This window comes from Azolla caroliniana, unplaced genomic scaffold (genome assembly GCF_043228905.1).
Source record: "Azolla caroliniana isolate FFs.n. ecotype wild unplaced genomic scaffold, voAzoCaro1.0.p SCAF_2, whole genome shotgun sequence".
NCBI lineage: Eukaryota > Viridiplantae > Streptophyta > Polypodiopsida > Salviniales > Salviniaceae > Azolla > Azolla caroliniana.
The window spans coordinates 27,176,296-27,192,007 of record NW_028230437.1 but is presented as its reverse complement, the minus strand read 5'-3'; the positions used below and the strand labels follow the sequence as shown (position 1 = coordinate 27,192,007).

At 37.7% G+C, this 15,712-nt stretch overlaps 2 protein-coding genes and 1 non-coding gene across 7 annotated transcripts; 2 read left to right on the top strand and 1 right to left on the bottom strand.

The window, feature by feature from the left end:
* Positions 1–7,429: 7,429 nt before the first annotated feature.
* Positions 7,430–12,240, top strand: LOC147867961 (U-box domain-containing protein 45-like). 4 transcript variants are annotated; one of them, XM_087315878.1, is made up of 7 exons: positions 7,430–7,568; positions 7,926–9,211; positions 9,305–9,487; positions 9,590–9,697; positions 9,785–10,938; positions 11,126–11,810; positions 11,875–12,240. In XM_087315878.1, the coding sequence occupies exons 2-7, from the start codon at positions 9,152–9,154 to the stop codon at positions 12,049–12,051; spliced, it is 2,367 nt and encodes a 788-aa protein (XP_087172004.1). In that variant the 5' UTR covers positions 7,430–7,568; positions 7,926–9,151; the 3' UTR covers positions 12,052–12,240. The 4 variants fall into 4 exon arrangements, with proteins under 4 accessions (XP_087172004.1, XP_087172006.1, XP_087172007.1 ...); XM_087315880.1 differs by having other exon boundaries at positions 7,437–7,568; positions 9,134–9,211; XM_087315881.1 differs by lacking the exon at positions 7,430–7,568 and having other exon boundaries at positions 7,656–8,533; positions 9,142–9,211.
* A 438-nt stretch (positions 12,241–12,678) lies between these two features.
* On the bottom strand, positions 12,679–15,283 carry LOC147867960 (uncharacterized). Of its 2 annotated transcripts, XM_087315877.1 has the most exons (2): positions 13,903–15,283; positions 12,679–13,833 (listed from the first exon to the last, which is right to left on the bottom strand). In XM_087315877.1, exons 1-2 carry the CDS (start codon positions 14,968–14,970, stop codon positions 12,985–12,987), a joined length of 1,917 nt encoding a protein of 638 aa, XP_087172003.1. In that variant the 5' UTR covers positions 14,971–15,283; the 3' UTR covers positions 12,679–12,984. The 2 variants fall into 2 exon arrangements, with proteins under 2 accessions (XP_087172003.1, XP_087172002.1); XM_087315876.1 differs by having other exon boundaries at positions 12,679–15,283.
* A 214-nt stretch (positions 15,284–15,497) lies between these two features.
* On the top strand, positions 15,498–15,569 carry TRNAP-AGG (transfer RNA proline (anticodon AGG)). The gene has a single exon. It is a non-coding gene; the product is annotated as a tRNA-Pro (tRNA).
* Positions 15,570–15,712: the final 143 nt, after the last annotated feature.

Sequence of the window (15,712 nt, the reverse complement as noted above, 5' to 3'; positions counted from 1 at the left end):
TTAATGAATATTTTGTTTTGGTATTTTTCAAAGAAAAAAAAAGAGCAAAATATTTCTGTAAATCATGAGACCTATGAGTATACTTTGGTTATTTTCCCTTAAAGAAATGTTGATGATGCATCACATGTTCTTGACATCACTATGCCTTCTAGCTTTGTCCAATTAAAGTGTTGGAAACCTGTGTGGCTCTCTAATGCTTAGTCATCATTGTTGATTTTAAAGCAAATTTGGTGCAAAAATTGAAAAACATAAACTTGACATCAATGTCTTCATCACACATTTTGTATGTTTTCTTACTCATGAACTCTTTGCAACATAATATAATAGCCTTTTCACATGTATCCTAGCAGCTACATAAATATTTGCCTTTTGTCTCTAATATGTTTGTAACTTAGATGGTACATGTTCCTCACTAGACACAACCCCTACCATATTGTTATGTGTTTTGGGTAATGATGGTTCACTTATATGGCAAAAGATTATTAATTAATTGTTTGTCGGTTTAGCATGTTGAGCTTGTAATTGGAACTAACCTTGTCATTTACTCTCAAGAATTATTACAGATGGAATATGCACCTCATATTACTTTGGAAACCAAGGTGTGATGAACTAATATGTGTGGGCACCTCCTATCCTAGTATTACAATGTAAAATAGGACAGGAACTGTCACGAAAACATGTTGGATTAAAGTAGAAGGGAATAAAGTTAAAGAAGCAGAAGAGAATAAAGAAATGAAGATGTTGTCGACAACAAATTTCAAAACTTTCTTTTTGTGCTTTTAGGAGAAACAATTTACTCACTAAAGAGGTTCTCACAAAAATTAAAGAAAAGTACCTCATTTTTAAGAGTTTCAAACCAGCAACCCCTTGTCTAAACAAGACTATCTAATATATTGTCTCATTTTTAATATATTGTCCAGCTACATATTTTTTCTTGCTTTTGTTCCAACATATTGTCCACTATGTACTCTCTATTTGTTGTTTATACTATGGAACTTGTGCAAATGAAAGAGAATCAATTTTTAATTTCAAAATGCTATTGAATGCTAGTGAGTTATATGCATAGACTCCCATGTTGGCTTAACAAAGTAGAAAATATTTTACTAGTGGGAACAGATTCACCGCCGTGTGGCTGACCAACGATTACTAGCGATTCCGGCTTCATGCAAGCGAGTTGCAGCCTGCAATCTCCATCTTTTTTTTTCTTTTGATTCATCAAGCTACTGAAATCCCAAAGTTTCTAAGCGTGAAGATAAAATTGACGAAGTTTGATTTCTCGCCTAGGAGGTGGTTAAGTGTAAGTTTCTTATCAAAGAATGTCAAACATCAATAAGGGGAGGCACATATTTGGGAATAATCTCTCATGCATTAACAAATCTATAACAAAATATTTGTATATATGCATGCATATTGAAGGTTGTTAAGTAGGTGACTACTTAACAACCTTTCATCATCATGTTCACTTTGTGTGCGTATGTATATGTTAATATTCAATGGAGTAGGCATATGGCAGCATTATTTAGTAATCAAGAATAAATCTCCACAAAAACTATTCGATAATGGAAGCACATTAACAAGGGGAAAATGTACAAAAAATGTCACAGGTCATCTTATCACAATAGTTGTGTTTATGTAAGCTTTCCACAATAGCACATAATTGATCCCCTCAAATTTGAAATAGGTATGTCATAACTCAACAACTTGAAGACTCTAGCCCCATAATCAAAATATTAAAAGACAATGACATGTTGAAAATTTTGTATACCACATTTCCCCATAAAACCATAAAACCATAATAGAGCTTTTTGATTCCAATAGAAAATAAAGTTATGTCCAAATTTACATGTGTTGAGGATAGTTTCATTGAGTGTGAAGAGTCCCCCAGACTTATTTCAATGGGCAGAAAGGTTGGGGAATATTATGTTGTGGAAAAAGTACATTGTAACCTTCAATGGGCAAAGGCCACACACATGAGGACATGCATGCTCTCTATGACAATGGAATATGGGCTCTCCTCTCAACTCCATTATATATGCACCAATGACTAGATGAGACACATCGTCATGAAGCAATGACACTCCATATAGACAAGATTACATATTTTTCAAGGACATTGTTACGTACATGTCCTACCATATACTTTTGACACCTTTCGAACAACATTCTCATTAGCAAAAAAACTGAAAGAGATAGTGTAATGGAGAAAAGAACAATGCTTAAAAGCTAGGGCAAAAGGGTCTTGTATCAATATGAGCGTGAAAAGGGTAAAGACAATGTAGACCATTATAAAAGTTCCTTTCTTCACTCTTTTTCACTTTCTAGCTCACTCTCATTAGTAAATTAACTAAGTATTTAATTGTTCGATCTTCAAAAGGGTCTTGTAATCAAAAGGATTAGTTCTTGCTTTATAGGAATTGTACAACTTTAACATAGATAGATAGATAGATAGATTATATTATCGTCTTCGGAGGTCAAATATGACCTATGAGACAAAAAATATTACATTTCACGAGATACGTGTGAAAGTGAGTAGTGACTCTTGATGTTCAAGAACCTTACCACTAAATGTTGCAATAGAGAGTGCACATTGTGGTTGTGAGTGAAATTCGTGTGAGGAGTGGGCTCGGTCGAAGAGATGTGGAAAGCATGGTCAAATATGATCAAATGCAGAGCTACATTGTATCAAAGTGTGATACTCAAACTCGCAAACTTGTTTAGGGCAAAGTGTGCATAGCCGACCACTGTCATGACTTGTGCCCCAACACCCTGTCTCACATCGCAATGCATATGAGCTAAGTCGCATGGAAGCAATGGTTCGAATGACACATAACGAGATGGGCTCTAACATGTATCGATGTGTACGGTTTTCCCGTTCCGCAAAGAATATGGTTTTGTAGTTATGTGCAACATGTATAATATAATGTGTGAAGCGTGAGCCTCCAGATCTATCCCATGTCATGATACATTGGCATTGCAAAAAGGCATCATTTATAGAGGAATCTAGTGATGCATCATGAAGCAAGTGTCTCACATCCTATCTACCGAACCATTTTTCTATATCTTGCATCCAACCAGAACACAAAATTTTGCTTTTATACGTCTTTTGGATCTTTTTGCATGCTTCCCATGCAATTCTAGGAAGTCGATGTGAGGGACTTTTTTGAAACTTAAGCATGTATTCAACAACCCTTACCATGGCCATGATCTCAATGGGAGGGGATCCTGTCTCAAGGAGGAGGGGGAGGGTGTAGGCGTTTGTTTCTTAACTTGTAGAAACTTTATAAGAAAATGTTTTTTGGACATTTTAAAACTCTTTCCACGTAGATTTTGGGATGCTACCGCCCCATACTTCCGCCCCATAGAGAAGAACCGGTGTCACCAAAGTGTCGAAAAGATATTTCTTGAGGACCTAACACTTATATCTCCAAGATTGCATGTGTTCTCAAATGCATGGTATGCTCACTTACCCGCCTTTAAGCGATGTGTGGCACATTCATTCCACCTATGATTTGAAGGAACTTCAAGGCCAAGATATTTGAAGCTTTCCACACATTCAAGTGGCTCATGGTGTACATAATGTAAGGCTGAGAGAGAGAGAGAGAGAGAGAGAGTGTGTGTGTGTGTGTGTGTGTGTTGGTCATAAGTTATAACTTATAAGAGTGAGTGTATTGTTTTGTTACGCAACTTTGTCGTTTGTGGCAAGAGTTTCTTAGACACACATATTGTTGGAAAATGTTTCTCTTATTGTGATCATGAAGGGGATTCTTTAGCCACTAGGAAAGTGCTAAACACTTTGGTGAACTCCACCCTAAATTGTAATGCAATTAAAATGCTTTTTAGATTTAATATAAACATTGTATAATTAAATAAAATGATAAAAACATAATAAAACAAACCACAATGTTTCAATTCATACTAACCACATTGGACACAAATCAAGGATAAATACTTAAGATAGGAAGCTTATATATTTAGATGCCTTATGAAGATTAGGTGAGAGAAGGGGAGAGCGATTGACTAAGTCCAAAAAGTGAAGAAGAAGTTGTGTTTTATACTTCCCTTGCATTTAAGTGCTTTTGCCTTTGTCTTGTTTCACACTAGAGAAGACACAAGGCTGAGACATTTCTAACCACCTCTATGTGTAAATACAGTTTTTTGGAGAATGTGTGCTAAAACCCACCCTCATAACAAATGGATGCAAGATATTGTTGTATTGAAAAAAGTGGATACTTTAGAAATCGCATTCTATTGTGTGGTTATGGGACACGGTAATAAAGAGACTACTTGAATCTAAAGGTTAGGTCAAATGTCATAAAATGTGAAAATTGGACATAACCAGGTTGAAATGCATGTAAAGAGTGAGGAGATGGGCAGGCTGAAGAGAAACCAGATTGTTGGCAATGTATTGTTTGATCTATATGTTAAGTGTGGAGTTTTAGAGAAAGTACATGAACTGTTTGATATGCTTCCAATTCGAAAGATAGTCTCCTGCAATGTTATCATTATAGGATATGCAAGAGATGGGCAGGCTGAAGAGAAATCGGGTTGTTGGCAATGCATTGCTTGATCTATATGGTAAGTGTGGAGTCTTTGAGAAAGTACATGAACTGTTTCATATGCTTCCAATTCGAAAGATAGTCTCCTGCAATGTTCTCATTAGAGTTTAGTGTTTAAGCCAATGATCACATGAATGGAAAGAAGATTCATGTATGTGTTCACTGTTCTTTGTAGTTTTATACTTTGAGTCTTTGTAGTTTTTATTGGTCTACCACGGCTACAACCTTTATAAGGTTGTAAGTCTAATCATTTTGTCATGTATGTAGAATTTCTACTAATGAAGAATATGGTTTTGGTTTAAAAAATTGGACATAACCATAAATTGTAAAATGTAAAAGCAGACTACTTGAATCTTAAGGTTAGATCAAATGTCGAGAAATGTGAAAATGGACATAATCATAGATTGTAAATTGTGAAAGCAATATAAAGATGAAAGTATAAACTTTATACCTTTTCTTCATCATTTTCAAACCTTTGTTGAGCAATATTTCTACTTATGTTATTCTATGCTCTCTTTCTTTGCCTTGTACCTAGTCAAACCTCTTTTTCATATCTAGCTTACACCTTAGGATTTCAATTTAAGCATTTAGGCTATATTTTAGTAAGTGTCGTAAAAAAGGAACAAAATTGTTGGATAACTTGTGTATGATTACTCATTTCTTTCCTTAACTTCAAGTTTGAGAGATGAAGTGTTGTTTTAATTTAATCTCTTTATTGTCTCAATTTGCTCAAGTATCCTAGAATTTCTTGTTAGATATGCTTAAGAGTGATTGCCAACGACCTCTCACTTGATTTGTCCACAAAAGGGTGCACGTCCACTCAAACTTCTGCAACAATGTAGCATGAAAGTAATTGTTTTCTCATCACATTGACTTAATGAGACAATACCTTCTCTCTCTCTCTCATCAATATATTTTTACAAGATTCCTCATAATACAACCTTATGTCAAGGTATTTGCTAGCTTATCATGTTCACTTGATATGACATTGCACACGCTCCCAACAATATGGGTTTTGAAAGGTTCTATGCAAGACAATCAATGTGAAAACAATTGTTAGCTTATGGTGTTGACTTAATATAACACTACATGTTGTCCCATCCTTATAGATTTTGTAAGCTTCTATGAGAAAGGTAATCGTTAGCTTATATTGCTTTGTGAATCTACTCACTCTTCCATCAATATAGATTTTGAAAGCGTCTATGCAAGTATACACAGTGTTGTATAAAATATATTCTTTTTGGTAACCTTATGTACTCTCTCTCTCACACACACACAACACACACACACACGTACATGCACAATATAGCTTATCTCTCTTGTATGAATTAACAAGTTGAACCACTAACACTTATTGGGGCATGTGTATACATAAAGTTGACCATTAGCTTAATAAACAGAGAACACTTTTGTGTTGAATGAAGTGGATATTTTAGCTATTGCACTCGCTCTCTAATCATCATTACTAGATTGATAGAAATTCAACATAAACAAAGTCCCCCCCTTATGTAAATAATTTGGCTACATAGTTTATATAACCTTTGATCAGAGGTTTATTATCATTATAATCTTCCACGATTTCTTATCGATATATTATTCTCTTTGGTCTCTCTCTCCTTCTCTCACACATAACATCACCAATATACACTTAATCTTCCATAGAACTACGTGATCTAGTTCTTCGCATGTTATCAGAGCTAAGGTTATTCGCTGACATAACCTCTTTGTTGTATGTGCATTGCTCCTTAACATCATCATTTAAGAAGCACACTTCTTATGCATCAACCATTGCTATTGTAGTGCGATTACAATGCTCATGTGTTGTAAACATGAAAAGAAATTATCACCAACAAGATTAATATGCAAATGAAGTTTAATACATGGGTTACATTGTTTAGGAAAAGTGATATATGGTGTAACAAGGGTTTCCTCTTAAATTGGGAGTTTCCTCTCAAGATCTTTTATTGCATTGTGCTCATGTTTGCTTGTGATTGTGGTATGTGATGTTTATGGGCATTGTTCATTTGTTTAAATAAAGTGTTTTTCGGGTTGTTGGTTTTTCCACTTTTGTTGTAAAGGAGGAAGGTGAGATAAGCTTATCGATATCCATGTTAAGGTAAAGACGTAATCAATTTGTTGACTAAAGACACACGGTGGTGCAAAACAAGATACATATGTACAATGTTGGGTTAATTGAAGGGATGTCGCAGAGCAAAACAAAAACATCGCTGTAATGCCACAAAGCCTAGACATACAATGAATGCATTTACACATGAGTAGGTGTACCAAGGAACAAGGCATGCCTCTAAGAGGGCCCCATGGACATTACTGGCCCCCTCGACCGGACATTAGTTTACAAATGATCTAGATGAACGAGGCATGCCCTAGTGCCTCTCAGCCCCTTTTGGGAGATGTGGCCGAATATGGGCCACAAGAAGAGAGATGTTAAAAAGCTTGGACGGTGGTGATGTGACGACGGAAGGGGTTGCAGGTGACGGGGCATCCCTCGTGGGGAAAATTATAACCGTCCGATTCGAGCTGTTACGACAGGATGGATCTCTACCGTAGATTAAAAGAGCTGCTGGATGTCCTTCTAGGTAAATGCAGGAGGAGAAACTCTTATTGCCCGTAAGAAACGTGGAGGACCGTAGGATTCGTGTGTTGAACGGCTACGATTGGTTTTCAAGTTTTTTTTTTCCTTTCTCACGTGCGAGAATGGTAGCGCAGGCTCAGAACCAGTTTGCACGTGACAGGATCTGGACGGTAGCTTTCGAATTGGACGGTTCAGATGAGCCGACTGTCTCTCTCTCTCTCTCTCCGCCCCCCAGCTACTGAGCTTTTCGCCATAGCTAGCATCAGAAGCACGACGTTTCTCTCTCTTATTGATGCCATCATTCGTCTTCATCTTCTTCCTCTTCTTCTGAATTCCAAGCTCTCTCCCCCTCTCATCGACGCCACTGCTTTTTTTTCTGCGCTCAGCCGCTGAGTTTCCACCATATCCGAGCTTCCGAGGTAAACAGAACGAACTTCTCTCTCTCTCTCTCTCTCTCTCTCTCTATCTGTGTTTATCTCCCTCTGTCTCCGTCCGTTGACAGGATCGGATTTTCTGTAGTACTTCCTTTAACTATATGTAAAAATTCATGAAAGCTTCTTTATTCTGTTGAAGCGTCGCTTTCCGTCATTTTTATTTTCTCTTTCTCTCTTTTATCTTCCTTACTTTCTTTATTTTCCTTTTGCGACAAGAAACCTCCAGCCTCCTCCATGTATTCGAGAAATTCTGCACCTTTCCTTTTTCACTATTACAATCTTAGATGATCTCTATCCTCTCTCTCTCACACACCCCTTTGTCACTGTACTGAAGATCTGCAGTACTGTTCACTATTCAAACGCCATCAAAGATTATCAGAATAAGATAAAAATGGAAGTCATCTTCATCGACAACACCGACAAGAACAAGAACTTGATCAAATGACATTGGAGAATTAGGGTTTCATATAACAGCAATGGATATAGTTTGTATTGAATTAAGAGCGCGATGAAAGGATTCACTGTTGAAAGGCAAGCTTCGAAGACAATGTAATCATCATCTACAGATTTAAGAGTGCGATGAAAGGATTCACAGCTAGATTAAATTTTAATTTTTTTTCTAAGACAAATGAAGATCTTTGAGTCCAAGAAGTAAACAGTACTCAGAGAAGAAGGCAAAATATAATACTCTCTCCAATGCTTTACACTAATTCTAAGACAAACTTCATGCAGCAACTAAAAACGTTTGTTGCAAAAAAACAGTAATTACTGATCAAAGTAAGTGATTAACAAAATTTGTGGTTCCGATCAAAATGTTAGCTGCACGTAGAACACTTTCAGTATACAACAACAATAAGATAATCTTTTACTGTTCAAGCCATTCAAGCTCAAAAGAAATACCATCATCTTCTTCTACATTCAAACAATAATTACTGTTCAAAAGCAAAAAAGTAGAAAATGCTACATTCTTCGGCGACATATTCAAGAGAACAATCAAAGGATCGTTCACAGTACCTATAATTAGGTTTTCATATATCAATTGAAGATAACTAGTGTCAACACACCATTATGGTCTGCATATTCCAGAATTAAATCAAAAGTTTACTCACCATAATTATAAATATTTCATATATCTTTATTGCATCAAGTTAAATTGCATGGATCGCGCTTCTGTATCTTCTCTCCCTCTCTGTTTGATTTATATTATTTTTTAACTTAACACACCTTCACCCGCTGACAGAGTATGGTTTTTACTGTATGTCTCTGCATATTCTCGGTATTCATCTTTCTCATATTTTTATGAAACCAGCAAAATCAAGTGTGACCATTGGATTTCTCAACTTTTTGCCATGGTGATCCAATCAAGCCAAAAAGAACTTTCAAATTTATCTTTCTTCATCTCTTGTACGGTACTCAACCAATCAGTGCCATAACCTGCTACACTAACGGGTCATAACTACATACTGGTGACTGATTTGTGATTTTTATCCAAATCACAAACGTGCCTCCTTTTCTATTGTTATCCTGATGAGCATTCACTTAATCTGTAGGTTAAGAGAAATTACACGATGGGAGTTACAGAAGAAGACGAAGAAGAAGGATCTGCTTCTGTCGCTGGGAACGAAATGGTAAACCATATAATTCAACAGTTACAGTGTTTCCTCTTGTCAGAATACACGACAATTTAACCAATCTAATCTCCTTTTTATTATCTCATGTAGATGTTTGGAGACATATGTGATAAGCTTTCTATCCTATTGCAAAAGATCAAAGATTTCTTTCCTGTTTTAGAAGAGTTTCGGCCTCAAAAATCAGGAATGCAAGCCTTGTGTGAGCTGCATGTTGCAGTAGATAAAGCAGGGAATTTTCTCCACCAAATCATGAATTCTAGCAAAATTTACTTGGTATGCTAATTACTATGTTAAAGTTTGTTTTCTTTTCTGAGAATGTAGTTAATTGTTTTGATCAATAATTTCTTGATCTTCTGTATAATTACTTTGATTTAGCTTATCACAAACGAATCCGTTCTCATCAAGTTTAGGAAGGTGAAGGAAACTTTGAAACAAACTTTGAAATGCTTGGAATTGAATGTGCCAGATGATCTCATTAAGGAGGTAAGAATCTTCATTGATTGTTTTCATTAACATTTTGTTTCAATGGCGATTTTCTTCTCATTGTTATGTGTCCATAAATATTAATAGGTCACCTCATTTTCCACTGAATTGGAGACAATAACAGTCCAACTTAGTGCTTCACAGCATGATTCAAGCATTAAGATGATCTCATTCCTTCAACGGGAGAAACAATATCCATGTCTTGGTGCTGAAACAGAAGACAATGTGTTTGACGAGATAGCTTTTGATCTAGGCTTCACATCAATGCAAATCATTCAAAATGAAAAGAAAGCACTTAAAAGACTCTTGAACAAAGTTAGAGATGAACAAGACAAAAAGAAGGAATTGATAGTTCTCTACTTGTTGCATCTCGTACGGAAATTCGAAAAGTCGCAGAAGAAATCATACCTAACAAAGGTTGGATCATTTCAAGACACTTCCAGCTCAACATTTTCACAATCCCTTTCAGAGAGAGGCTCCGAGGCAACTAGTACTAGTGGAAGAGACAGTGATTTGAGCTCAGAATTATCTTATTATCAGACTCTTAAACTGAAGAATTTGGGTTTTGTCCATCCACCAGAAGAATTTAGGTGTCCTATCTCATTGCAACTCATGTCAGACCCAGTCATTATATCCTCAGGTCAGACATATGAAAGAATTTGCATCGAGAAATGGTTTGAGGAAGGTCATGATACTTGCCCAAAGACTCAGCAAACTCTTGCACACCTTCAAATAACTCCAAATTATTGCGTAAAAGGGTTGATTGTGAGTTGGTGTGAGACGCAATCAATACCACTTCCAACCCCACCTTCTCTTCCTTTACAATCTAAATGCTTCTCGGTGAAAAACATGGAGAATAGGTATCTTCAACAGGAAGACAAACCTAGTGGTTTGAGGCAAGGAGTCGACAGTGAAAAGTTACATCAGTACATTCCAAACTTGGATATTAATGCATATGTTGATGACCTGCCAGACAGAATCATTGTAAAAGATGATACAAAGAACAAAGTAGAATTGGTAATGAATCGACTATGCTCTTCGTCTTTAGACATACAGTGTAGTGCTGCCAGAGAAATTCGGTATTTGACAAAGGATGATGAGGGTGCTAGAGCACTATTTGGTCATCTAGGATGTATTCCAGCTTTAGTAGGGATTTTGCGCAATGCAATGAAAGCCCTTGATGAAAATGCTGTAATAACGACATGCTTGGCATTATCAAATATCTCTGTAAACAATGATAGGTAACACTCTATAACTGTGTGTTGATTGAGATAGTTTATTTAACGAGCTTCTTTGCTGAAGCTTTTTCTGTCTTTCCCCTAATTCTTTATGACCATTTCGTTTCCACATTTTTTGTCACTAAGAATCAATAAGAGCACCAAAATTTCCTGTGAGTCTAATTTTCCACATCTCTTTTGCTACATACAGAAACAGAGAAGAGCTAGTACGTGCTGGAGTGGTTCCTTTGTTGTTGAATTTGCTTCAAGGTTCATGTTTATCGTTGTCATCAAAGGAGGTTGCTATCCTAGTCTTATGGTCTATTTCTTGCCTACAAGAAAATAAATTGCAAAATTGCTTATCAAAAGCTGTACAATTATTAGTAGAACATCTGGACAGTGGTTCAACTCAGGGTATTAAAGATGCTTTGAGCACACTCTTGAATTTGAGCTCCTTCCTTGGAAATCAGATTTGCATAGCAAAAGCAAATGTGGTTCCTAAGGTTATACATCTTCTAAGCATAGATGAAGAAATATGCACAGGAAAATGCAAGGATACTGAACTGGTAGCGAAATGTCTCTCGATTCTTTACCGTCTTTGTTCTATTGAAGACGGTAGGAATGGTATAATGGAAAGTGAAAATGGTATCTCTTGCTTGGTTGATATGTTAGACACTGGCACACAAATGGAAAAGGAGCAAGTGGCAGCAATCTTCCTTGTTATCAGCAGCTATAGTTCTCATCATTCTCAGATCATTCTAGAAGAAGGAATCATTCCATCCCTGGTGATGATTTCTGTGAATGGAACTGAAAGGGGTAAAATTAAAGCTCAGAAATTGCTACAACATTTCAGGCAACAGAGGCAGAAGGAATCTACATGGCATTCTGCTCCCCAGGTTTCCTCTCTACCTTTGAGTAATACTCTAAGTAGTGTTGGAAATGATGGGAAATGTATTTCAGGAAAGAAAACCGGCCGGCCCTCATTTGCTTCCGTGTGGAGGTCAAAGTCTCTCTCATTCTACCGTTGCTGAGGCAAAACATAATTCTATTTTGTTAATGGGAATGAAGGAGGCAATCCAAGGTCTTATAGATTCACGTTCTTTAGTGGATATGGAAATGAAGGAGAGATACATATAATTGTGTTTTTAGTTCATCCGTTGACGTAGAGAAAGCCATAAGCTAATATCACCTCTTCCCATCAGTATCAATACGACGATTCACGTCAGAACATGTGCCGTACCGGCAAATATCTGTGTAATATATTGTCCTATTTATTTGTGACCTTATGTATACATTTGAACTTGTAAGATAACCGAGTTTTGATTTGCGTTTGCCCCTCCTAAGCATTCATCTAAGCTCATTTACAGCATCCAATTCCAGTTACCTCTATATAGCAATATGTAAGGATAGTTCCATTAGCGAGGAAAATGTTCGAATGCTAATTTATGAAGAGGATCTGTTCAAATGTCAGGTTGCTAACTCTCATTAGAAGGTGTAATATTGTGTGTATTTATATATACATACGAGCATATTGGACTCCAAAGTAAAGAAGTCATTTTATCCCAATTTTGTTGCATTATAAACATTATTCGAATAACTTGTTTTGACATTTCGGCATTAGCTAAAATCAAAGATTTTCGTTGTGTATAAGATTCTAAAATGTACTAATAACGTGCATTCTGGAAATAAAAGCAGTATACTTCAAGCACAATGAAAGCCGTTTTGAAAAGGTTTCTAGACATGGATTAAAAAGTTTCTAGAAAATGGATCGCAGCAGAGCGACAAGAAGCATATGTGTATGTATATACGCATCAGTGGATATGTATGCCCAAGCCGATGGACAGATTGATGGAACTAATGGCTTGCATCACTTCACGCTATTCCTCAATGGAACCAGGGTAAGAAGGTGGATGTTCTCATTGAATCTAAAGAAATTGGTGGTTTCGGTTTAGTGCTAGGGTTAGGGATTCGGGTAGATTGAAATTCATCATTCAATACAACGAACGGCCTTCCAAAAAGGCAGAAGCCTTACTTGGATTATGGCTGACGTTTAGTGTTGAGGATCAGGGTTTAGGGTTTTTGGTTGAAGGATTTAGGGCTTCCATGTTGAAGAAAGAGGCAACCAACCTTGATGAGTCTGGAGGCTGGTTGGAGGATGCCTAATTTCTCAGTATTGATAGCGTCTTCTCTGAGCAAATCCAATCTCATCTGGTGATGGCGTCCCGCCAGATGCTTCATCTGGCGATGGCACCTCACATAAATCTCCATCTGTTGCCTCACCTCCATAACCCCCATGCTGTCCATGGTATTACAATCATAACCTTTCGACTTCAATTCATCTATAAACCCCAGCTCTGCAGCTTCCATGGCTTCATTGATTCCTGCCCTAATCCTCTCTTTCTGCATCACAATACGTTCCTTCTCCTCTTTTGCATCAAAACCTTCAGAAAACAAGCCTCGCCTTTCAGCAACTTTTATGGCCATTGTTTCCTCTGGTGGTACCTCTCTCCCAACTCGTAATCTCTGTTCTTTGCTATTTTCGTCTATGGAGAAGCTTCGTGCTTGTTCCTTGTCCTCAGCTATGGAAAAGCTCAAAAGCTCTACGTAAGTGGCCTCGTTCAGAGGCTTTCCTGCAAATGGAGTTCCTTCTCCTCTGAAGAGTTCCAAATACTCTCCTCTTCTTTGATCGGACTCCATACCTCTCAGTTTCTGCACCATCCGAGACCACATATGTGCAGTCAGCTTCTTGTGGACAAGCTCTAGTATTTCAAACGCTGCCATTTGCCATTCCTGCTGACTTCTAGGGTTTGATTTGTCAGGAACACCATGGCTACTTCTACAGTTAAGATTCGACCTGTCAGAAATGCCATAGCTCAATCCAGGTATAGAGTTTCGTTCTGCTTCATATTGCTCCTCAACCTTTTTTCTACAGTCGCTCCACCAAGGTTTAGGGTAGGAGTTTCGTTCTGCTTCATATTCCTCCTCAACCTTCTGTCTACCATAGCTCCACCTAGAGTTAGAGCTAGAGCTTCGTTCTGCTACATATTTCCCCTCAAGGTTCTTTCTGCCATAGCTTTTAGTATTAGGGTTAGGGCTCTGTTCTGCAGTCTGTGCAATATGTCGCTCTTCAAGGTTCAGCCTGCAATGAGTTTTGGAGTGATCTTTCCGGTCATCTAGATTGTAATCGGCAAGTTTCTGGCTGCCGTAGGTTGTAGGGACAACTTTTGGATAATTTATAATAGCCAGATTACAATTGACAGGTTTCATTTGTAATTTCTGGTTAGGATTTGGTTCTGCTACGGATTGCTCCTCATACTTCTGTCCGCCATAGCTTTGAAGGTAAGCTTGTCGATCATCTGTTATAACTACATTACAATCATCGAGCTTGCCCCTGTCATAGCAAGACCGATTGTGTTCTTCTTCCTCAGCAGTACCAGGTTGCCAGCTATGATGTCTATCTGTACTTACAATATCACTCTGTAGAGTTGTAATCGCCGACTTATTTGCCGTAATAAAGTTAATCCTGTCTTCTCTGATCTTCTCCAAGAACGTGGATTCTTCTTCTGCTTGTTGCTCAAGAATTTGTAACCTCCCTCGTAAATCGCTCTGCGTTTTTTCGATCATATCTATATCTCCTTTCATAGCTTGTTGACGTTTCGCTAGCAAATCGATCCTTCCTCTCACAGAACCATCTCCTTCCCAAATAGATAGGATACCTTGAGCTAAGGCAGCGAAGCTATGGAGAATTGAGCTTCCGGATTCGGATTCGGATTCGGATTCTTCTTGTAGTTCTTTCCTGTGATCTTCTTCTTCTTTTCTCAGTTTCTCCTCCACAGTGCTAACTAAATTACTGCAGCTATAGCGACTTTCAACGCTTGGACTAGGGCCAGCAGATCCTGAGAAACGATTATTATAAGCATGGTGTATTTCTCGCAGAGAAATACTGCGCAGAGTAGGCTTGGGTTTATTAGGTCGTTCAATGCTTCCATTGAAGAAGAGAAGCTTCGCTGTTCGATCAGAACTACTACTACTTACTGTGCAGAATGGAGAAGACATGGCTGCTGAATATTATCAAGATTATGACCTTTGTTTCTTCCACCATAATCTACCAGAGTCCGGGTAGCTTTCATGGAGATGGAGATATAGAGAAGAGGTAGTCTCATATTGGTGTGCAGATCAAGTGATAACCAATGGTGAAATTTGAGAGAGAACAGATGAGAGAGAGAGAGAGAGTTGGCAAGATTATCGAACTTCAAGAAAGGTTTGATAGAAGGGGGAAATCACCTGAGTTTCTTCCACCATAGCCGGAAAGCTTCAGGGTAGCTGTCGTGGAGTTGGAGATACCGAAGACGTTTAATCTCATTCCTCTGCGCAGGCGATGGTGGCGCAGCAAAATCGGCAAGATTACGAGAAGAGCTCTCAAGAAAATGGTTTGCATGAGAAGAGATGATTTACAAAAGTGGGCCTCTAGTTTCTGTGAATAGAGAAAGGAGAAATTAACAAATTTGATAAAAAGTGCTGGAGGAGGAAGCCCCATCTTCTATGTATTAACTATTGTTATCAAGTTTTAAACTTGCATCGAAGGGCATTTGGTCTAGTGGCATGATTCTCGCTTAGGGTGCGAGAGGTCCCGAGTTCAATTCTCGGAATGCCCCGTAATTTTGCTTTTGTGCTCATGTATGTGACATAGTAAAAAAAAAATCATTTCCTTTTTGGAAGGCCTTTCTCTTTTCCAAACTACTACTACTTTTCCTTTACACCTAGTATCAATGTTTCCTCCAACTCAAAATCTTTCCTC